The sequence below is a fragment of the Hemibagrus wyckioides genome, linkage group LG06, assembly GCF_019097595.1.
Source record: "Hemibagrus wyckioides isolate EC202008001 linkage group LG06, SWU_Hwy_1.0, whole genome shotgun sequence".
Lineage (NCBI taxonomy): Eukaryota > Metazoa > Chordata > Actinopteri > Siluriformes > Bagridae > Hemibagrus > Hemibagrus wyckioides.
Genome location: NC_080715.1, coordinates 25,944,355 through 25,971,159, shown reverse-complemented (window position 1 = coordinate 25,971,159; position 26,805 = coordinate 25,944,355). Strand labels below are relative to the sequence as shown.

General features: G+C 40.2%; 1 protein-coding gene across 1 annotated transcript in view; it reads right to left on the bottom strand.

Annotated features, from left to right (window-relative positions):
• Positions 1-26,805, bottom strand: part of LOC131355159 (E3 ubiquitin-protein ligase SH3RF3-like) — a 70,512-nt gene that overhangs the window by 15,407 nt on the left and 28,300 nt on the right. The window contains exon 2 of the mRNA XM_058393429.1: positions 1,158-1,433. Coding sequence (XP_058249412.1) covers positions 1,158-1,433 — 276 coding nt within the window. The remainder of the gene's footprint in view (positions 1-1,157; positions 1,434-26,805) is intronic.

The following is a 26,805-nucleotide window of genomic DNA, read 5'->3' as shown; positions in this document are numbered from 1 at the left end:
TACATCAAAGCCTAAATGTCTCATTAACTCTGTCTCAATGTAGACCAGAAATTCTCCCTCCTCCCTCTCCCCACTTCCTCTCTCTCCCTCTTTCCCCCCACCTCCCTCTCTCTTCCTCTCTCGTCCTCAGTGTCTCTCTCTCTCTCCCTCTCTCTTAACCCCCACTCTCTCTCTCTCTCTCTCTCTCTCTCTCTCTCTCTGTGTCTCTCTCACCCCCAATCTCTTGCCCCCCCCCCCATCTCTCATGAATACTCTCTGTGCTCTGGAGCGTCCAGCTGCCCTTCTCCAGCATCCGTTTCCTCCAGAGACAACACACGCGCACGCACACACACACACAGGTGTCTGAAGTGAAGATAAGGAGGCCTGGAATATAAATCAGGTGTTCCACAGCGAGAGTCTCAGCCTCACTGCACCTCCAAGGACACATTTAATTTCTTCACTTATCCTCCATTTCTCCATCAAGACTCCATCAATCTCCACACATTTCACTCAGTCCTCTCACTAATGAACTGGAGGATACACTGGTGTCTTCTCAGCAGTAGTAACACACTGAAGAATGACTTTTAATTGTTGTAGAAATGAATTTCACTCATAAAGGAAAATGAATAATGATTGTTAGGATTGATACAGAGCTGTCTCTGGTCTTCACAGAGGGTGTTGCTCCACAGTGATGTCATCACTCCATCTCCTGCACATTGTGTCTGTGGATATTGTTGCTCTGGGAGAAAATTCTCCAGTTCTGTGTTCTATGTTCTCCTGGTCTGTGTTCTATGTTCTCCTGGTCTGTGTTCTATGTTCTCCTGGTCTGTGTTCTCCTGGTCTGTGTTCTATGTTCTCCTGTTCTGTGTTCTCCTGGTCTGTGTTGTATGTTCTCCTGTACTGTGTTCTATGTTCTCCTGTTCTGTGTTCTCCTGTTCTATGTTCTCCTGTTCTGTGTTCTATATTCTCCTGTTCTGTGTTCTCCTGTTCTATGTTCTCCTGTTCTGTGTTCTATGTTCTCTGTGTTCTTCATTACTTCTCTCTGCACTCTGCAGTTTCCATGTTTCCTGTGAAGGCTGTGTGCACATCTAATCTCTTCCTAATGTTTCGCTTTCTTTCTTTCCCAGGTTAAACAGCACCATTGGTCAGTGCACAGAGGTAGGTGGAGTAGAGAGTACCTTTGCGAAGGCGAGGCAGTCTTTGTCCTGCTCTTTGTCCTTCATCTCGAAGTCGTAGAGCGCTTTCCCCTGCGGTGGCGTTTGCGACAGCGGCCTGATGCACTGCACGTAGCTCGCCGGCAGGAAGCCGTGGCTGCCGTTCAGCTCTCCGTGGTACCAGTTCTCGTCCACTTTCCGTCGCAGGATGATGATGTCACCCTTGTTGAACTTGAGGTCACCAGGCTCTTTGCCCTCGTAGCTGTAGAGCGCCTTGCCACAAGGCAGCTGAGGGACATTCTACAGAGAACAGAACAAACAAACAAAATACGTGAGGGGGTATGTGGTAGCTAAGTGGGTAAGGTGGGATACTGTGTGAAAGGTTGTGAGTTTAAATCCCAAGAACACCAAGCTGCTGCTGGGCCCCTGAGCAAGGCCCTTAACACTCAGCTATATAACATGAGATAAATGTGAACTGCTCTGATGAGGAGTCTGTTACATAAAACATGATGATGGAGATAAAGAGACTTCACATCAAACTGACCGCCAGGTAGTTACCCTTTTTACCTGGACACAGGGCACACCTCCATCCTTATCTTCCTTTCTTTCTCTTCCTTCCTTCCTTCCTTCCTTCCTTCCATCTATCCACCTCTTCCTTCCTTCTCTTTTTTCCTTCTCTTCCATCTCTTCCTTACCTCCCTCCTTCCTTCCTTCCTTCCTTCCTTTCTTACTTGCTTCCTTCCTTCTCTTTTTAGTTAATTTTCAAGATATTTTCTCTTTCTCTCCTGATTTATGATGATGCTGTATTATTTTGAAACACCATGTCAAACGTGTGTGTGTGTGTGTGTGTGTGTGAATCTGAGAAAAAGGTGATGCATATTAGAGAGGCATCATGCCTGTTTAATGAGCCTGTGTGTGTGTGTGTTTATGTGACCTTTGCATCACTTTGGTATGATGGATCGTTATTGCTCCTGCTTTTCTTTTCCTCTTGCTCGATCCTCATTTATGTTTCTCTCTCTCTCTCTCTCTCTCTCTCTCTCTCTCTCTCTCTCACCAACTTCTCTCTCCTGTTTTCTTCTTCTCTTCTCCTCTTCCTTCTCTTCTGTCCTTTTAATCTTTCTCTCTCTCTCCTTCTTTCCCTACCCCTGTTTAAGTAATTTTTTTTTTATTTTTGTCTGTCCTGCTCTCCGCATCCTTATATCCATCCTCCTGTCTTCCCTCTGCTCGCTTGCTCTCTCTCTCTCTCTCTCTCTCTTGCAGTGTAAATAAGAGATCACTGACTCACTCCCTCTCAGCAAAAATATGCACTTAAATTAGTAATGAGTGACAAATCGTGTGAGAGACAGAAAGAGAGACAGACGTCTTAAACTTCTCTCTGAAACTGAGCTGTAGTTTAGAGAACCTGCAGGAAGACACACAAATCATCTCAAATCTAATCCTAATCTAGTTTAATCTAATCCTATGTATTATAATATTTTCGATAGCTAAGGAGACTGCAGATCTTTCTGCAATACATGTGCAAATTTATCATGTTTAATCAATAATAATAATAATAATAATAATAATAATAATAATAATAACAACAATAATAATATATAATAATAATAATAATAATAATAATAATAATAACAACAACAATAATAATAATAATAATAATAATAATAATAATAATAATAATGTATAATAATAATGTATATATTAATAATAATAACAATAATAATGTTTCATTTGTTGTTATTGTTTATCTAAATTACTTTTTATCTGTCTGTTAATAACATTTACAACATTCCAATCCTGATAATCACACCAGAGAGATGAGAGAGAGAGAGAGAGAGAGAGAGAGAGACTATTACTGCTAGTACTTCAGGTAGGGTATAACACACACAACATTACACACACACACTCAATGTTACACACACACACAGTCAGTGTTACACTTACACACTCAGTGTTACACTTACACACTCAGTGTTACACTTACACACACAGTGTTACACTTAAACACAGTGTTACACTCACACTCAGTGTTACACTCACACTCAGTGTTACACTCACACTCAGTTTTACACTCACACTCAGTTTTACACTTACACACTCAGTGTTACACTCACACTCAGTGTTACACTCACACTCAGTTTTACACTCACACTCAGTTTTACACTTACACACTCAGTGTTACACTTACACACTCAGTGTTACACTTACACTCAGTGTTACACTCACACTCAGTGTTACACTTACACACAGTGTTACACTCACACTCAGTGTTACACTTACACACAGTGTTACACTCACACTCAGTGTTACACTTACACACAGTGTTACACTCACACTCAGTATTACACTTACACACAGTGTTACACTCACACTCAGTATTACACTTAAACACAGTGTTACACTCACACTCAGTGTTACACTTACACACAGTGTTACACTCACACTCAGTATTACACTTACACACAGTGTTACACTCACACTCAGTATTACACTTAAACACAGTGTTACACTCACACTCAGTGTTACACTTACACACAGTGTTACACTCACACTCAGTATTACACTTAAACACAGTGTTACACTCACACTCAGTGTTACACTTACACACTCAGTGTTACACTCACACTCTGTTACACTTAAACAGTGTTACACTCACACTCAGTGTTACACACAGTGTTACACTCACACTCAGTGTTACACTTAAACAGTGTTACACTCACACTCAGTGTTACACTTAAACAGTGTTACACTCACACTCAGTGTTACACTTAAACAGTGTTACACTCACACTCAGTGTTACACTTACACACTCAGTGTTACACTTAAACACAGTGTTGCACTTACACGCAGTGTTACACTCACACTCAGTGTTAGACTTAAACACAGTGTTACACTCACACTCAGTGTTGCACTTACACACAGTGTTACACTCACACTCAGTGTTACACTTACACACAGTGTTACACTCACACTCAGTGTTACACTTAAACACAGTGTTACACTCACACTCAGTGTTACACTTACACACAGTGTTACAATTTCACACTCAGTGTTACACTTAAACACAGTGTTACACTTACACACAGTGTTACACTTACACACTCAGTGTTACACTTAAACACAGTGTTACACTTACACACTCAGTGTTACACTTACACACAGTGTTACAATTTCACACTCAGTGTTACACTTACACAGTCAGTTTTACACTTACACACTCAGTGTTACACTTACACACACTCAGTGTTACACTTTCACACTCAGTGTTACACTTACACACACTCAGTGTTACACTTTCACACTCAGTGTTACACTTACACACACTCAGTGTTACACTTACACACACTCAGTGTTACACTTACACAGTGTTACACTTACACACACTCAGTGTTACACTTACACACACTCAGTGTTACACTTACACACACTCAGTGTTACACTTACACAGTCAGTTTTACACTCACACTCAGTGTTACACTTAAACACAGTGTTACACTCACACTCAGTGTTGCACTTACACACAGTGTTACACTCACACTCAGTGTTACACTTAAACAGTGTTACACTCACACTCAGTGTTACACTTACACACAGTGTTACAATTTCACACTCAGTGTGACACTTAAACACAGTGTTACACTTACACACTCAGTGTTACACTTAAACACAGTGTTACACTTACACACTCAGTGTTACACTTTCACACTCAGTGTTACACTTAAACAGTGTTACACTTACACACTCAGTGTTACATTTACACACTCAGTGTTACACTTACACTCAGTGTTACACTTACACACACTCAGTGTTACACTCACTCAGTGTTACACTTAAACAGTGTTACACTCAAACAGTGTTACACTCACACTCAGTGTTACACTTACACACTGTTATACTCACACTCAGTGTTACACTTAAACACAGTGTTACACTTACACACTCAGTGTTACACTTACACACTCAGTGTTACACTTACACACTCAGTGTTACACTTTCACACTCAGTGTTACACCTAAACACAGTGTTACACTTACACACTGTTATACTCACACTCAGTGTTACACTTAAACACAGTGTTACACTTACACACTCAGTGTTACACTTACACACTCAGTGTTACACTTTCACACTCAGTGTTACACCTAAACACAGTGTTACACTCACACTCAGTGTTACACTTACACACTCAGTGTTAAACTTACACACAGTGTTACACTTACACACTCAGTGTTACACTTACACACACTCAGTGTTACACTTATACACACTCAGTGTTACACTTACACACACTCAGTGTTACACTTTCACACTCAGTGTTACACTTACACACTCAGTGTTACACTTACACACTCAGTGTTGCACTTACACACAGTGTTACACTCACACTCAGTGTTACACTTAAACACAGTGCTACACTCACACTCAGTGTTACACTTACACACAGTGTTACAATTTCACACTCAGTGTTACACTCACACTCAGTGTTACACTTACACACAGTGTTACAATTTCACACTCAGTGTTACACTTAAACACAGTGTTACACTTACACACTCAGTGTTAGACTTAAACACAGTGTTGCACTCACACTCAGTGTTGCACTTACACACAGTGTTACACTCACACTCAGTGTTACACTTAAACACAGTGCTACACTCACACTCAGTGTTACACTTACACACAATGTTACAATTTCACACTCAGTGTTACACAAACACAGTGTTACACTCACACTCAGTGTTACACTTACACACAGTGTTACAATTTCACACTCAGTGTTACACTTAAACACAGTGTTACACTTACACACTCAGTGTTACACTTACACTCAGTGTTACACTTACACACACTCAGTGTTACACTTACACACTCAGTGTTACACTTACACACACTCAGTGTTACACTTACACACTCAGTGTTACACTTACACACACTCAGTGTTACACTTACACAGTCAGTTTTACACTTACACACACTCAGTGTTACACTTACACACTCAGTTTTACACTTAAACACAGTGTTACACTTACACACTCAGTGTTACACTTAAACACAGTGTTACACTTACACACTCAGTTTTACACTTAAACACAGTTTTACACTTACACACACTCAGTGTTACACTTACACACACTCAGTATTACACTTACACAGTCAGTGTTACACTTACAACCACTCAGTATTACACTTACACAGTCAGTGTTACACTTACAACCACTCAGTATTACACTTACACAGTCAGTGTTACACATACACACACTCAGTATTACACTTACAACCACTCAGTGTTACACTTACACACAGTGTTACAATTTCACACTCAGTGTTACACTTACACACTCAGTGTTACACTTAAACACAGTGTTACACTTACACACTCAGTGTTACACTTTCACACTGTGTTACACTTACACACTCAGTGTTACACTTACACACTCAGTGTTACACTTTCACACTGTGTTACACTTACACACTCAGTGTTACACTTTCACACTCAGTGTTACACTTAAACACAGTGTTACACTTACACACTCAGTGTTACACTTAAACACAGTGTTACACTTACACACTCAGTGTTACACTTAAACACAGTGTTACACTTACACACTCAGTGTTACACTTTCACACTCAGTGTTACACTTACACACTCAGTGTTACACTTACACACAGTGTTACACTTACACACACTGAGTGTTACACTTATACACACTCAGTGTTACACTTACACACTCAGTGTTACACTTACACACACTCAGTATTACACTTACACAGTCAGTGTTACACATACACACACTCAGTATTACACTTACACAGTCAGTGTTACACATACACACACTCAGCATTACACTTACACAGTCAGTGTTACACTTACAACCACTCAGTATTACACTTACACACACAGTGTTACACTTACAACCACTCAGTATTACACTTACACAGTCAGTGTTACACTTACACACACTCAGTATTACACTTACACAGTCAGTGTTACACTTACAACCACTCAGTATTACACTTACACACACACAGTGTTACACTTACAACCACTCAGTATTACACTTACACAGTCAGTGTTACACTTACACACACTCAGTGTTACACTTACACAGTCAGTGTTGCACTTACACACACTCAGTATTACACTTACACAGTTAGTGTTACACTTACAACCACTCAGTATTACACTTACACACACAGTGTTACACTTACACACACTCAGTGTTACACTTACAACCACTCAGTAATACACTTACACACACAGTGTTACACATACACACACTCAGTATTACACTTACACAGTCAGTGTTACACTTACACACACTCAGTATTACACTTACACAGTCAGTGTTACATTTACACACACTCAGTATTACACTTACACAGTCAGTGTTACACTTACAACCACTCAGTATTACACTTACACACAGTGTTACACTTACACACAGTCAGTGTTACACTTACAACCACTCAGTATTACACTTACACAGTCAGTGTTACACTTACACACACTCAGTATTACACTTACACAGTCAGTGTTACACTTACACACACAGTGTTACACTTACACACACTCAGTATTACACTTACACAGTCAGTGTTACACTTACACACACAGTGTTACACTTACACACACTCAGTATTACACTTACACAGTCAGTGTTACTCTTACACACAGTGTTACACTTACACACACAGTGTTACACTTACACACTCAGTGTAACACATTGTTACACTTACACACACATTGTTACACTTACACACAGTGTTACACTTACACATTCAGTGTTACACTTACACAGTGTTACACTTACACAGTGTTACACTTACACACACAGTGTTACACTTACACACAGTGTTACACTTACACACACAGTGTTACACACTCAGTGTAACGCACAGTGTTACACTTACACACAGTGTTATACTTACACTCAGTGTTACACTTACACACACTCAGTGTTACACTTAAACACAGTGTTATACTTACACACACAGTGTTGTACTTACACACAGTCAGTGTTATACTTACACACACAGTGTTACACTTACACACACAGTGTTACACAGTCAGTGTTACACTTAGACACACAGTGTTACACAGTCAGTGTTACACTTAGACACACAGTGTTACACTTATACACACTCAGTGTTACACCTAGACACACAGTGTTACACAGTCAGTGTTACACTTACACACACAGTGTTACACAGTCAGTGTTACACTTAGACACACAGTGTTACACTTATACACACTCAGTGTTACACTTAGACACACAGTGTTACACAGTCAGTGTTACACTTACACACTCAGTGTTACACAGTCAGTGTTACACTTAGACACACAGTGTTACACAGTCAGTGTTACACTTAGACACACAGTGTTACACTTATACACACTCAGTGTTACACTTAGACACACAGTGTTACACAGTCAGTGTTACACTTACACACTCAGTGTTACACAGTCAGTGTTACACTTAGACACACAGTGTTACACTTATACACACTCAGTGTTACACAGTCAGTGTTACACTTAGACACACAGTGTTACACAGTCAGTGTTACACTTACACACTCAGTGTTACACAGTCAGTGTTACACTTATACACACTCAGTGTTACACTTACACACACAGTGTTACACAGTCAGTGTTACACTTAGACACACAGTGTTACACTTAGACACACAGTGTTACAATTACACACTCAGTGTAACACACAGTGTTACACTTACAGTACACACACAGTGTTACACTTACACACTCAGTGTTACACTTACACACACTGAGTGTTACACTTACACTCAGTGTTACACTTACAGTACACACTCAGTGTTACACTTACACACACTCAGTGTTACACTTACACACACTCAGTGTTACACTTACACACACTCAGTGTTACACTTACACACACTCAGTGTTATACTTACACTCAGTGTTACAATTACACACACTCAGTGTTACACTTAGACACATAGGGTTACACTTACACACTCAGTGTTACACTTACACACTCTGTGGAGTTGTTACCATCCTGACATTTGTCCACTTTGTGTTTATTTCCTGCGTACACCACAGCACCCTAGTCAGGACCACATTCTAACATTTACTGCTAAATGAAGTGAAGAAGTGAAAGGTGTGTCTTATTCACTTCTGCTGAGAGAAGGAAAGCGCAGAGTGCAGTAAGGGGAGTGTAAGAGGAATAAAGAATAAAACACTTCAGAACAATAATCCGCTTCAGTTAGCGCTCACTGCAGCGTGTCTGAATAAACAGCAGTGGTGTAATAAACAGCTCCGAGGCATGAGGTCAGAGTTCAGCTGAGGAGGGAAGTGAGGTGATGAATCTCATTTCACAGGTACAGCTGTGATGCGCTTCCACACCAATACAGCAGCACATCACAAGCTGCACATCGTCTCAGCCTCCAGTCTGATCCAGGAACTGAGTAGCAGAGTTAGAAATGTCTACAGATTACACACTGAAACTGTCCTCACATCATAGATTACACACAGAAACCATCCTCACATCACAGATTACACAATGAAACTGTCCTCACATCAGATTACACACTGAAACTGTCATCACATCACAGATTACACACTGAAACTGTCCTCACATCACTGATTACACACTGAAACTGTCCTCACATCACAGATTACACACTGAAACTGTCCTCACATCACAGATTACACACTGAAACTGTCCTCACATCATAGATTACACATTGGAACTGTCCTCACATCACAGATTACACAGAGAAACCGTCCTCACATCACAGATTACACACAGAAACCGTTCTCACATCATAGATTACACACTGAAACCGTACTCACATCACAGATTACACACTGAAACTGTCCTCACATCATAGATTACACACAGAAACCATCCTCACATCACAGATTACACACTGAAACTGTCCGCACATCACAGATTACAACCTGAAACTGTCCTCACATCACAGATTACATACTGAAACCGTCCTCACATCACAGATTACAGATTACATACTGAAACCGTCCTCACATCACAGATTACAGATTACAACCTGAAACCGTCCTCACATCACAGATTACAGATTACATACTGAAACCGTCCTCACATCACAGATTACAGATTACACACTGAAACCGTCCTCACATCACAGATTACAGATTACACACTGAAACCATCCTCACATCACAGATTACACACTGAAACCGTCCTCACATCACAGATTACACACTGAAACCGTCCTCACATCACAGATTACACATTGGAACTGTCCTCACATCACAGATTACACATTGGAACTGTCCTCACATCACAGATTACACACTGAAGCCGTCCTCACATCAGAGATTACACACTGAAACCAACCTCACATCACAGATTACACACTGAAACCGTCCTCACATCAGAGATTACACACTGAAACCAACCTCCCATCACATATTACACACTGAAACTGTCCGCACATCACAGATTACAACCTGAAACCGTCCTCACATCACAGATTACAGATTACATACTGAAACCGTCCTCACATCACAGATTACAGATTACAACCTGAAACCGTCCTCACATCACAGATTACAGATTACATACTGAAACCGTCCTCACATCACAGATTACAGATTACATACTGAAACCGTCCTCACATCACAGATTACAGATTACAACCTGAAACCGTCCTCACATCACAGATTACAGATTACATACTGAAACCGTCCTCACATCACAGATTACAGATTACATACTGAAACCGTCCTCACATCACAGATTACAGATTACATACTGAAACCGTCCTCACATCACAGATTACAGATTACATACTGAAACCGTCCTCACATCACAGATTACAGATTACATACTGAAACCGTCCTCACATCACAGATTACAGATTACATACTGAAACCGTCCTCACATCACAGATTACAGATTACATACTGAAACCGTCCTCACATCACAGATTACATACTGAAACCGTCCTCACATCACAGATTACAGATTACATACTGAAACCGTCCTCACATCACAGATTACAGATTACATACTGAAACCGTCCTCACATCACAGATTACAGATTACATACTAAAACCGTCCTCACATCACAGATTACAGATTACAACCTGAAACCGTCCTCACATCACAGATTACAGATTACAACCTGAAACCGTCCTCACATCACAGATTACAGATTACAACCTGAAACCGTCCTCACATCACAGATTACAGATTACATACTGAAACCGTCCTCACATCACAGATTACAGATTACATACTGAAACCGTCCTCACATCACAGATTACAGATTACATACTGAAACCGTCCTCACATCACAGATTACAGATTACAACCTGAAACCGTCCTCACATCACAGATTACAGATTACAACCTGAAACCGTCCTCACATCACAGATTACAGATTACATACTGAAACTGTCCTCACGTCACAGATTACAGATTACATACTGAAACCGTCCTCACATCACAGATTACACATTGAAATCGTCCTCACATCACAGATTACACTTCCCAGAAAAACACAACACTTTTCACAGAAAAACAAGCAACAGAAAACATTCAGAACCTCTGACTGCCCACTTGACTTTAAGGTCAGTGAAATTAACAGCCACTGAATTAGCATAAAATTGTTTCTTTTGCTATACAGAAGATATGAAACATTATTTCAGAGAATGTGTGCAGACACGGAGCTCTGTTTCTCACCTCCCACATGAGGGCTTTAAATATAAATAAATAAATAAATAAATACTTCCCGTGTGATCTGAACACGTCTGGCACCACAGAAGCTGCGTGTGAAAGACAGCGAGTTGAATCCTGGACCCTGACAGTCGGTGAACGTCAGCAGTATCTGCTCAAACTGCTGAGTTCTGATCCATTTCACACTGACACTTCGTGTTAGTTCACAGCTTTGGATAGAAATGCAACCTTCATTAAGAACACAGTGCAAAATCCAAGTGTGTGTGTTACTCCAAAACACAACGTCGTCTGTTAACTATCCATCCATCCATCGTCTATACCCGCTTTATTTCTAATTAGGGTCATGATTATTCCTAATTAGGGTTCTGGAGCCTATCCCACATTGGGTGAAAGGCAGGGGTACACCCTGAACAGGTCACCAGTCCATCACAGGGCTACATACAGTATAGAGAGACAACACACACTCACTCCTATGGGCAATTTAGAATTACCAATCAACCTAATGTACATGTCTGTGGGAGGAAACTGGAGTACCCGGAGTAAACCCACGCTGGTAAACACCGCACAGAAAGGCCCCTGCCTGGTCGAACCTGGCATTCGAACCCAGGACCTTCTTGCTGTAAGGCAACAGTGCTAACCTCTAAGCCACCGTGCTGCCCCGTCTGTTAAGTAGTTGTATAAAATACTGAGTGAACTGCACAAGTACATACTGCAGGTGAAGCTCAGTGTGATGCTACCACCACCACCACGTTTCACTGAGCCCTCTTCTTATTTCCTCAGGTTGTGTTTAAGGATGTAAAACTACCTCATGTCAGTTTCAAATTCCACAATGAAGATAAAGTCCACACAATCAGTACCGTAAAACCCGGCTGATTTTCATGATTACCTTCCGGCATCCTGCAGATCAGCGCTGATGATCACCAGAGAGACTCTTAACACACTGAGAGATAAAAATCTGATTGAACTTATAGACCTTTTATCTCCAGACATGCCAGAGTTCTTACACCTGCACATCATCACCTTCAAATTAGATCGGATTAATCCAAAACATCTGCTGAAATAAACCGGATCATTTACACAGCATTCTGATTAGCCCATCAAACAAATCAAATCTACGGATAGCCCCGCCCCTTTAGCCCTGCCCACTTAAAAGAATGCATATTTGTTTTTTTGCTAATTTGTATAATACATCAAACTTTTCTTACATCTTTCTGGGCTCATGATACCTTTCATCCAGCTGTTTAAAAACAAACCCTGAAAATCAAACAAGAATCCCAGAACATTAAAGATCATATACAAACAAACACCTTTTTACGTTCTGCTGAAAAACAGAAGGATGGAGAGACTTTACAAATAAACAACAATGACACAACTCACACGCGAGGACACGTGTGAGGACACATGCTGTTTGAACAACGTAACAAAACAACTGTGTGGTTCTTTATTCTCATTTACCACATTTTTTCCCACAGTTTTCTTTCATATATTAGTTTGGAGAAAGTTCAGTAGTTCAGTAAGATGATGATGAAGGTGAGTACATGAGTGTATGAGATTCTCTGCAGGTTCAGTAACGTGACACTAAATGCTGGTCCTCATGCCAGTGATGGTTTGTTTCAGATGATAAAACGTGACAGGAAACATATTCACTGACATATTCAACTGACTCTGTGCTTGTGCTGAAAATATCAGAATTCAGCATCAAACACGGAGAAACACTGCAGCTGGAAATCTGATCTAATAATCAAGTGTTTTTGCCAATTTTTGGTTTCTAGTGTGTGTGTGTGTGTGTGTGTGTGTGTGTGTGTGAAAGAGACAGAGAGACACACACACAGGGTGTGTTTTGGGTTTTACTGATCTATCCATCTATCCACACCCAAACTGTGAATTGGCAAGTAAACGTGTGTGTATATGTGTGTGTATCTGTGTGTTTGTCTGTGTCTGTGTATGTCTGTGTTTGTATATGTATCTATGTCTGTGTGTGTGTGTATGTATCTGTGTGTACCTGTGTCTGTGTATCTGTGTGTTTGTCTATGTCTGTGTTTGTCTGTGTAAGTATCTGTGTTTTTATGTGTGTCTGTGTGTGTATATGTGTGTGTATCAGTGTCTTTTTTTGTGTGTGTATCTGTGTGTCTGTGTTTGTATATGTATCTATGTCTGTGTGTGTCTGTGTTTGTATATGTTTCTATGTCTGTGTGTGGGTGTATCTGTGTGTGTGTATACCTGTGTCTGTGCGTGTGTGTATCTGTGTGTTTGTCTGTGTATGTATCTGTGTTTTTATGTGTGTCTGTGTGTGTGTATATGTGTGTGTATCAGTGTCTGTTTTTGTGTGTGTATCTGTGTGTGTCTGTGTTTGTATATGTATCTATGTCTGTGTGTGTCTGTGTTTGTATATGTTTCTATGTCTGTGTGTGTGGGTGTATCTGTGTGTGTGTATCTGTGTGTTTGTCTGTGTATGTATCTGTGTTTTTATGTGTGTCTGTGTGTGTGTATATGTGTGTGTATCAGTGTCTGTTTTTGTGTGTGTATCTGTGTGTGTCTGTGTTTGTATATGTATCTATGTCTGTGTGTGTCTGTGTTTGTATATGTTTCTATGTCTGTGTGTGGGTGTATCTGTGTGTGTGTATCTGTGTGTTTGTCTGTGTATGTATCTGTGTTTTTATGTGTGTCTGTGTGTGTGTATCAGTGTCTGTTTTTGTGTGTGTATCTGTGTGTGTGTCTGTGTTTGTATGTGTAGATATGTCTGTGTGTGTGGGTGTGTGTCTGTGTTTGTGTGTGTATCTGTGTGTACCGGTATCTGTGTGTTTGTCTATGCCTGTGTTTGTCTGTGTGTATATCTGTGTTTTTATGTGTATCTGTGTCTGTGTGTGTTTGTCTGTGTGTGTATCTGTGTTTTTATGTGTATCTGTGTCTGTGTGTGTCTGTGTGTGTTTGTCTGTATGTGTATCTGTGTCTGTGTGTGTGTTTGTCTGTGTATCTGTGTGTTTGACTATATCTGTGTGTGTGTGTGTCTGTGTGTGTGTGTTCCTTACACCATGCTCCAGTGATTATGTGAAGGGACCAAACCTTTGTGAATTTGACTAGAGAATGAGGTTGAGAGAGGTTTCTATCTACACACTATCTCACTATCTACACACACACACACCAAAAAAATCGAACTTGTTTTTTATTATTAGAGAGTTCACCTCATGGTTGTATTTGTGTGAATCTGAGAACAGTGTTTCTGCTACACACACCAGCGTTACACAAAGGAAGAAGCAGAGCGGCATTAATAATGCAGACAAGTGATCGATGAAGAGAATCAATGTGTGTGTGTGTGTGTGCGCGCGTGTGTATGTGTGTGCATGTGTATGTGTGTGTGTTTAGGCCTTGTTCAAACCTGCATAAAGACACAAGCGTTCTCATACTTAAAGGTCTTCACTGTTTCCAGATGTTTAATAAACACTGTACAGGTGAGCATCTGGATCTCAGGTGATTGATTGATGTGAGCGTGCGCCAGTTCACATCAGTCACATCTACACTGTGGAAGTCAGAGCTATGTCTTTAAACCCAGTCCTCACTGTACTAAATGTGCACATTAACCTCTACTCTACATCAGCAGCTGTCCAGATCTGGTTATTCACCCAGACGCTCCGCCCACCTGAACACGAACTAACTCTCTGATTAGGTGTTTAAAGACTTTCATTAGTTGAGCTCACATTAGTTTTCAGCCAATAAGAGTTCATCATATGACTGTCCATTCAGCCAATGAGCATTCAACTGGTGACTGTTCACCACTGACCACTAATGATGGTGTCGGTCAGGAGAGTTCAGCTATATGATCAGTAACAGCTTGCTTCAATGTACATTAGTGATCTGGGTGAACAACCTCATATCCACTGTTTCCACACACAGATCTGTTCCTTCACCTGTTCCCTGTGTGTGATGTACTACAGCTGGACTGATGATCTGCAGTTCAGCACCATGACCATCAGGGTTACTGACCTCCAGAGAGTCAGATAGAGCAGTGCTGCTGGTGTTAATGTCGTTCTTGGTGGTGGTGATGCTGGTGGTGGGATTTTAAACATCTCTGTGATCACCAACCAAGACTTTTTATCTAGAGGAACACTGAGGAACTCTGACTAATAGAGCACAAGTGAGCAGCATCGAGACTCTGTACTAGAGTAATGTAAGTGTGTATTATTTATAAAGCAGCCTTCATTTATTCTGTGTTTGAAAATGAAAATGAAACTGTTCAGAGCAGAATGTGTAATAAGATTAAAAAAAATTCAGACAGATAAATATATATAAACTAACGAAGGAGAAAAGAAGGAACATGAGTGAAATGATTAAAAATCAGTAAACCGTGATTATTGGAAAAACTCACTGTATTAACGGCAAATGAACACATTAACACAGCGGGGTTTAGAGTAGTGTATTTGTGTGTGTGTGTCTCTCTCTCTCTCTTTCTCTCTCTCACACACACACAAACACACCAGAGGTCAGGACACACAATAGAAACATTTGATTGAGAAACAGAACGTTCTCTCATTAGAAAAACCCAATGAGCCACAACAATTTAGAAAAATAAACCATTTTTATCGCTCATGAAACTGCAGGCAGTTTATCTGCAATAACGTTGCACAACTCAGCTTCTGAGCGTATCTTCTACACACAGCCCCCTCCACAAGTATTGGAACAACAAGGTCCGTTCTATTGTTTCTGCTAAACACGGAAGACATTTAGGTTCGAGATTAAACGAGGAACACAGAGGTGACAGATCAGAGCTCCAGCTTTTATTCCCTCATATTGACATCTACACATGTTAAACAGCTTCAAGAAGCTTTTGCGGAAATAGAATTAGAATTAGATAGAAATAGATTTATTCACATTTATAAAGCAGCTTTAACAAAAAGAAACAGAATTGACATTCAGGATGAATGTGTTCTGTTTTTAAACAATATAAATAAATATAAATATATAAAAGTTCATAAATATTAATAAATGACCATAAAAAACACATTTATATTCCAGAATTAGATTTCTGATATCCTCATGATCACACACAGCAAAACCAGACGCAGATCATAGAACTCGAACATAGTCGTATCTAAATCCACTTGTAACATCCAGGAGTAACAGACCCATATGCAGGATAAAATAAAGCGCTGCTTTAACAACATGAATCAAACGTAACTAACAGAAGACATGGGGCAAATAAACATGAAAACCAAACCGTAACGTGAGCATGGAAACCTATGAAATGACAGTGCATGAACAAACAGACAAACAAACATACCAACACCGAACAGATGAACCGACAAACAAACAATGACTGACGAAGACGGCTCCTATATATATATATATATATATATACACACACACCAGAACATTAGGGCTAATGGGGAACAGGCGACAAGGAGGGAAATCAGAACAATAAGAGGGGCGTGGCACACGCGAGGAATACACAAACAACAAAGCAGTCTATGATGAATCATAGGAACTGTCCCACTGGTTCCTGACACCACTTCTTCTGTTTAATATTTTAATCCCAGCAGAACAAAAGTCCTGTAATAAACATTCACCTGGGAAAACATCACTGACTTGGTTTGTTTCATTACTTCATCTAACTAGTTAAACAGAAATATTACACTCCCCGGTGTGAGAATGCGCTGGTGGATTTGTTATTTACTCGGCTCTGCATTAGCTTCGCTGGAAACTTTCATGCTACGTTCACTCACCACCTACACAAGGTTCTTTGCTGCTTCCTTCAAAGATAGATTTTTTTCCTCTTAACATCTCTGTACACGTTTAATGAGAAATTATATAGGACAGGATTAGATAAAACCACATCTTTGCAATATCTTTGCAATATTTTGTGCATCAAACAGTAAAGGGAAACTGTTGCCAAGGAGATTGGCTGCTGGTGAAGCCCCAGTGAAACTCAGTCATTAGTAGCAACCTCAACCATGTGTAGTCCTGATCCACACAGTCCTGAGCTAATCATCTCTGGAGCACAGAGGAGTGGTGGGAATGCAGGTGAGCTAACTGCTGAGGCAGCACATGAAAGCACGAAGAGCTGAATCTGATGGTGGCCAGTTAATCCCTTCAGAAACGCTCTGTAATCCATACCACTTCTGATCTATGAGGTTTTCTTCAATGTGGTGATGTTTAGTTTAGATACGCTCTGTTTGACTAGCATGTCTTTGCAAGTCCTGACACTGAGTGAAGTTCCTCAGTTCTCATCTCTGTCTTTGCATTCTTTCTCTTTTTCTACTCACTGGATCTCTACAGTAGCTTGTTAGCATGTTTTTTTTCCCACTTATTGCCCGATTCTGCAGATCATAGACTGCGTGTGAACCCCCAAGAAAAGCAGTGGTAAGGGGAAGTGTACAAAAAACAAAACAAAAACCCTGCAGAACTGACCTTATCTTTGTGCTGAAGGACGATACCTAGCTTTCTACAGGTCCGAAATTCCTGGTGGCACCTAACTGAGTGCTACACCATACCACATGCTGGTGGTCAGAGGAACCAGAGGCTGGGAGACGCTTCAGCTTTGGCACTGCTTCAGAAACACCTTCTACTGAGTACTAACGAAGCTGCTTCATCAGATCGTCATAAAATGGAGTAAGTAAAAACTAATCCATTCCATATTACTGAACACAGACAAGGTCTAAACCAAACACTCTTAGATCATTAATTTACTCATTCATTCATTCATTCATCTTCAGTGTGCACGAGATCCTGGTCAGGGTCACATACAGGATGGGATTTTGGTCCATTACACGGCAGAATCAAGTCACTGATCTTCCTATTTGGAAGGGAACCCAGAGGAATCTCAGCAGAAGAGGACATGCAACACTCCAAGAACACAAGTTCAGGATCAACCCGAGAATTCTGGAGCTTTGAGACAGTCACCTACTAATGACTAATGATTATTTTTTAAGGAATATTTGGAAAACACAAAAAGCTGCTACTCGTATCATTCTGAACAATGAGACTTCTCATGGTTCTCTTAGCTAGAACATCAGGTTTAACACTCAGGTTTAACACTCAGGTGTTTCAGTGAAATGGTGATAAAGAAGGAATTTAAGCTCCATCGGATTTCTTCAGAACGTCTTAAAGACCTCAGAAACCGGCAGATCTGACTTTGATGAACTGACCGTTGCGTGCTGTTTTAAGGTCTCATCCTTCTGACCACTGTGTCACATGATCAATTAATTCTGGATCTGGAGTCACGGTGATGTGAGACACGACTTTTTCAGCTTTTCTAAGGTCTTGTGTTTCTTTAATGAGCTGTGTGTGTACATGTCCATGGTGTAATTAATTTCCCACAATCTCCAGGAAGCACAGAGTATTTATGAGTGTTCTTCAGGCAGTTCATGCCACCTTTTAATCTTCACATTTTTTACTCAGAGTGATTCCCATCTCCCGTTTATCTAAAAACCCTCAGAATAACTCTGACCCACTGTCTCTGTAATCATTTTCATAGTTTTTAAATGAAAAAAATCATTTAAAACATCGCTCTGTGGTTAGTGAAAATGTGAATCGGGTCATTTGGACACAAACAGAACAGATCATCTCTGTTTCCTGGAGGCTCTGCGTTAAATAGGTCACATTAGCAAGGGAATAAATCAGCAGACTCATTTTTCCCCATTTCTCTATTAAAGGCAGCAAGAGAGTAAAAACAGATGAGCGGAATGGTTCATAAACACACACACACACATATCTTCACACACACATACCTTCACAGACAAACACCTCACCATCAGTCAAAGACCAAACACAAACACCATCTCCTCAACTCACAATCTGAACACAAACGCATCAAAACAACACAACACACATTATACAATACAAAACACTGTATTTACCCCAACACTGCTTATACCCCAACACTTCATATTCACCAACACTACATATACTCCAAAACTGTATTTACCCCAACACCATACATACCCCAACACTACATATACCCCAACACTGTATAAACCCCAACACTGCATAAAACCCAACACCATACATACCCCAACACCGTATATACCCCAACACTGTATTTACCCCAACACTGTAAATACACAAACCTGAATATACTCCAATACTGCATATACCCCAACAATGTATATACCCCAACACAGTAAATACCCAAATCTGTGTATACCACAACATTGCATTTACCCCAACACTGTATATACCCCAATACTGTATATACCCCAACACCATATACTCTAACAATGTATATACCCTAACACCATATTTATCCCAAAACTGTACATACACCAACACTATAGAAATACAAACACTGTCAATACACCAACACATTTGCTACACTGCTCATACCCCTGTGCTAACACCAGACCCAGAGCCAGAGTGCAGTAGAAGTGAATGATGCTGATTATTACCCCTGTGATCATTTGCCAGTAAACAGACTCATGGCTCTATTAGTGATGTCAGATTAACAGCTGGGAGCTGAACAGTGTGACATTTCCATTAAAACTCACACGTGGTGTACACGCAACATTATTTTAACAAATGAACTGTATCCATTTCTCCGAGTTTCACTAGAACCAAACCGGGAGCACGAAATCTTTAACGTAGAACAAACCATGTCCACAAATAAATATTAAAGGTCAGAAGCATCTCAGGCTGAACGTCTCAGTGCAGATGTTCAGGTTAAAAGAAAACAACTATGGATCCAGTCTCCCCTCTGATATCTGATATTTCTGATTAGCACGAACACAGCCCTGCACATATGGTGCACAGCTGGCTAGCATTCATTTCTGCCTGTGTGTGTGTTTTGGAGTGTGCCTGTTTACTTAGAGAAAGTAACAGGTGTTAAAATCTGTTGCTGTAATGTGGTTTTGCCAGAATTACATTATTATTCATTACATGAAATATATTTATTAACTGAGCAACAGCTGAAAATCTGCATTTTTATAAAGTTCTGCGTCTGAAATCTGTGTTCTCCTGAAAAGAAAGTTGCTAAACAGTTCGAGAGACAAAACAACAATTATTAGGCAAGACGTCGCTCTTAGGGAAAAAAGTTTCTTCCACCTGTACTGTGATACAAAAATAATAACTGAAAAAATAACTGAATAAAATTTAAACTGAATTCATTTCTGTTTACTTTTTGTTTTTCTCTGTTGGACTAAACAAGTTCATTTCCATTTTCTGGAAGTGAAGAACACAACTATTAACAAAGAGCCCATTAAAGAAGCCCTTTATGGTTTTCCACTTTAGTGCTGTATATACAGCTCTGGAAAAAATAAGAGACCACTGCCCAATCTCCAGATCTGAACCCTACTGAAAACCTCTGGAATGTCATCAAGAGGAAGATGGATGGTCACAAACCATCAAGCAAATCAAGCTGTTTGCTTTTTTGCAGAAAGAGTGGTATAAAGTTCCCCAACAGCAATGTGAAAAACTGGTGGAGATCATGGAGCCAAAACACACGCAAATCAGGGTTATTCCCCCAAATACTGATTTCTTAATGTTATTTAGCCAAAGCATTAACACAATTTGTTTACACATTATTATTTGCATTTTGTTTTATTTGAGTTATTAAAGCTCTGCAAATACTGCATGATCTTGGGTTATTTTGATGTGTTGTCATTTCCTTTAAATATACACTCTAAATAACAATAGTTATATTTTGAATTTAGAAGAAATATTGTCAGCAGTTCACAAAAATGAAACAAACCTGTTTCTCACCAATACATGAACATGTAAGAAAAAAACATAAGAAACTGATTATTTTGCAGTGGTCTCTTATTTTTTTCCAGAGCTGTATATACTTTTAAACAAAACCAGAATTCTATCTACATTAGCCATATCTAACCGTTTCATGTTGCTGCATTTAATCTGTTTAAGAGAGCTGAATAATCCAGTTTTCATCCAGTTTGTTACCGAAAGAAGCTGATGCAGTTTTCCCCTTAGACCATTAGGTCACATTACACCACCAAGAGAAGATACTTTACTCACATGCAGGTGTGGAACAGACACACATATACACACTCACACACACACACACACACACACATACATATACACACATTTATACATATATATACACACACACAAACACAGAGACTCACACACACATATATACACAAACACACATATACACACTCACACATTTATACATATATATACACACACACTCACACACACACACACACACACACACACACATACACACTCACACAGACACACACACACACACACATATATACACACTCACTCAAACACACACTAACACATATACACTCTCTCTCATACACACACACAGCTACAAAATCCGTTATCTTTGACTGCTCTTCTGTTTAACACAAGACTGAATCCTAATGTGGAGAACTAAACCTGCTCACTGTGTCGAGCTTCAGTGATAATGTGTATGAACCTGTCTGAACCTACACTCACTGGTCACTTTAATAGGAACACGGGCACACCTGCTCAATCAAGCAATTATTCAGTCAGCCAATCAGGTTGCAGCGGTGTGTTTAGTGTGTTTAGAGTGTTTAGAGTGTTTAATGTGTTTATTAATGCGTGTGTAACTGGCCTCCTCTCTTAGTAAAGCTATTAGTTTAACCACTCGTTCCATTAGGGACCATTTTAATCAGCTAGTTTCTACACAGTCAAATGATTTTTACAGATTGTGTAGACAAATTTATCATTGCTTTATTTTCGGAACATTTTCTCCACATTTGCAGAGGATTTTAATTTTACTGAATCTGTTTTAAATTAAATTTTAAGCATTAAATTTTATTGGATTTCACAAATCTAATATTGTAATACACTCTGAGAGCACTGGATAACTGTATGAGCGAGTAAACAGTGGCCCTGTGTGTGTGTTGGTGTGTGTGTGTGTTAAAGGAATGGTGTTAACAGTGTAACCCAATAAATGTAATATAATCTCATTTTCCTGGCTGTACAGAAGCCACCACTGCATCATCTATCACCTGCTCTGTGACTACACTGCTGCTGCATCTGGAGATCATGAGAACATCTCATTCCTTTTAATAAACCTCTCATGATCACGCAAAAGCATCTCATTACTGAGAAAACAAAGTCTTGTTGTTCCAGGAACTGAAGAGAAAATATCTGGTTATTGTAAGAAAATGTTTCACTGTTATGAGAAAACTGATGATGATGATGATGATGAGAAACAAAGCTGCTAGTTAAGTTGTCTTTATTTGTCACATATACATTACTTAACAGTGAATTTCTTTCTTCGCATATCCCATCCTTGGGGGTTTGGGTCAGAGCACACGGTCAGCCATGGAGCAGGGTGGGTTAAGGGCCTTGTTCAAGGGCCCATGATCTTCCATTCAAAGACTCAGAGGCTTAACCACTTGAGCTACCACCGCCCACTGCTGTTACTGGACGTGTTTTTTTTATATAAAACACTCGACTGTTATAATGAGATCCAACACTGTATAAATCCTGTAGATAAAGATCTTTTACAAACACAATGTTTTCTTATAGCAACAAGATGCATTTCCTGTAGAAATGAGATGGGGATTTGGGCAGGAATGTGTGTCTGTATCTCTCCACACACACACACACAAACACACACACACACACAGTCATTACAGAGAGGATGAGGATCTGATGACTTGTGTTACTCCATCACAAGCTTATACAAATTTGGCTTTATTAGCTTCTATAATATACTTCTGGAGCTTTCTCGATACACACACACACACACACACAACAACCTCTACCTAACCTCAGGTTTTCTTTATATCATTGATCAAACATCAGAACAGTCTGATCTTCCTGTCTTTATGAGGACACAGAACTGTCTGATCTTACTGTATTTGTGAGGACACAGAACTGTCTGATCTTACTGTATTTGTGAGGACACAGAACTGTCTGATCTTACTGTATTTGTGAGGACACAGAACTGTCTGATCTTACTGTATTTGTGAGGACACAGAACTGTCTGATCTTTCTGTAGTTGTGAGGACACAGAACTGTCTGATCTTACTGTATTTGTGAGGACACAGAACTGTCTGATCTTACTGTATTTGTGAGGACACAGAACTGTCTGATCTTTCTGTATTTGTGAGGACACAGAACTGTCTGATCTTTCTGTAGTTGTGAGGACACAGAACTGTCTGATCTTACTGTATTTTGAGGACACAGAACTGTCTGATCTTACTGTATTTGTAAGGACACAGAACAGTCCAGGGAAATTCCTGCTGAATAAAGTGTGAGGTTCTGAGTGAAAATGTTGTGCTGCTGTTTGATGTCTTTCTTTTCTCTTATCCAGTGAAGGGAAAGGTTGCATGATGTGATAAATCCTTTTCTCCACACTCTGCCTGTCAGTGCGCACAATAAACACGGGGGATTAGCCGCTAGCACAGATGTACGGAGGCGGTGTGTGTGTGTATCGAGAAAGCTCCAGAAGCACATTACAGGAGCTAATAAAGCCAAATCTGTATGAGCTTGTGATGGAGTAACACAATGGGTCATCAGATCCTCATCCTCTCTGTAACGACTGTGTGTGTGTGTTTACTGTAGAGCATTTTGTTCTGGTTTTATTTTAGATATGCATGCTCTGTGAAAGCCTGGTGTGTTCTCCCTACATTGAGAACATCACTGAAAGGAGGTTTAATTGATTCTGTAGGAAAACGACTCTGTCTCAGGACTAACAGTTCACTCCTTTATGGACTTGTTTTTTTCCTGCTGCTGTCACTGCACTTGTAAACGTACCGCATTAAAACACACACACACACACTCTCTCTCTCTCTCTCTCTCTCTCTCTCTTTCTCTCACACACACACACACACACACACACATCAGTGCCCCAATCGGACCACACTCCGTATCATTTATCATTTAAAAGCTGGTTTAAAATACAGAGCGATGGAACCAAACAAAGGTCATGGCCCTCTGGGAGCCGCATAAAAGATTCATAAAGCTAAGAGCAGCTAACAGCTGGGACCTTAAAGGATTCCTCTAAAATTACAGGAGGAGCTCAGCCACGATTTACACACTTGACATCGATCACACACCCGCACTCTACTCTACTCTACTCAGTTATATTTCAGTCTCAGTGTTCTGCAGGAGACTTGACACAATATTTTATTTGCTTTATATAATAAGATGTTTATCTGTTTATACAAACTATCTAACAAATGAGACGTAAAGCTAATAAACAATTTAAAAGTTCATTCATGCTGCTTCCTCTACAGAGCCAAAAAAGCACACAGCTCCAGAGTCCAGGAGCCACGAGTGAGCAGTAAGACCGTAACCTGACCATGTCATGAGCAATTCCATCACTTTTCTGACATATCACAGATCAGGAGACAAAACAAATTCTGTGACACAGCAGGCACTCTGCATCTGTTGCTTCAACTTGTTTACAGTTTTTTAACGTTAGCTGGATCTCTTCTTAGAAACGGAGACTTTTTCTTAGCAGCTTAGTAGCATACAATTTATCAAAAGGCTAGTCATAGCATATATCATGAGTAGATTTGTAAAGTAGCTTTCCCGAGAGAGAGAGAGAGAGAGAGAGAGAGGATAAAAGAAGAACATGACAGACATGCTAAATGCTATAAACTTTTCATGCTAATATGGATGTTCTACACTACAGCTAGCGTGAACTAGCATGAACACACTGACTTGTGTGTCTGTGTGTTAATGAAGCATTACTAACAGGCAGCTTTCATGCTGTGACCAATTACCAAAAACAGCAGGTGAAACAGCTGCCACTCCATCCATGGGGTACAAAGATACTGCTAATGCTAATGCTAGTGCTAATGCTGATCTAACGCTAACACAGCACACACACAGTGGTTTTTGGAGCCGATTTAAATCCGAACTGTTTATAAAGATCAGGTATTTTTGAGGTCTCCCAAACGAAGAATAAGAGGAATCCATCACACACAGAGAGATGTTATAACACCTGTTATTATACCTGTTATTACACCATTTATTATTCTTTATCATTTCTAGACCTGCTGTAATCATGATTCTGTAGAGGATTCAGGGGGGTGGAGCGAACAAATGCCCAGAGTCGCTTACACATCAACAAATGTCATAAAGCAATTTGCATATTCATCAACAAAGGTGATCAGTGATTGGTCAGTGAGTACAGAGGTGAGCACTGATTTGTCAGTAAGTACAGTGTGATCAGTGATTGAGTAGTGAGTACAGAGGTGATCAGTGAGTACAGTGGTGATCAGTGATTGATCAGTGAGTACAGAGGTGGTCAGTGAGTACAGTGGTGAGCAGTGATTGATCAGTGAGTACAGTGGTGTTCAGTGAGTAGAGTGGTGATCAGTGATTGGTCAGTGAGTACAGTGGTGTTCAGTGAGTAGAGTGGTGATCAGTGATTGGTCAGTGAGTACAGTGGTGGTCAGTGAGTAGAGTGGTGAGCAGTGATTGATCAGTGAGTACAGTGGTGTTCAGTGAGTAGAGTGGTGATCAGTGATTGGTCAGTGAGTACAGAGGTGAGCACTGATTTGTCAGTAAGTACAGTGTGATCAGTGATTGAGTAGTGAGTACAGAGGTGGTCAGTGAGTACAGTGGTGATCAGTGAGTACAGTGGTGATCAGTGATTGATCAGTGAGTACAGAGGTGGTCAGTGAGTACAGTGGTGAGCAGTGATTGATCAGTGAGTACAGTGGTGATCAGTGAGTACAGTGGTGATCAGTGATTGATCAGTGAGTACAGAGGTGGTCAGTGAGTACAGTGGTGAGCAGTGATTGATCAGTGAGTACAGTGGTGGTCAGTGAGTACAGTGGTGTTCAGTGAGTACAGTGGTGAGCAGTGATTGATCAGTGAGTACAGTGGTGGTCAGTGAGTACAGTGGTGGTCAGTGAGTACAGTGGTGTTCAGTGAGTAGAGTGGTGAGCAGTGACTGGTCAGTGAGTAGAGTGGTGATCAGTGATTGGTCAGTGAGTACAGAGGTGAGCACTGATTTGTCAGTAAGTACAGTGTGATCAGTGATTGAGTAGTGAGTACAGAGGTGGTCAGTGAGTACAGTG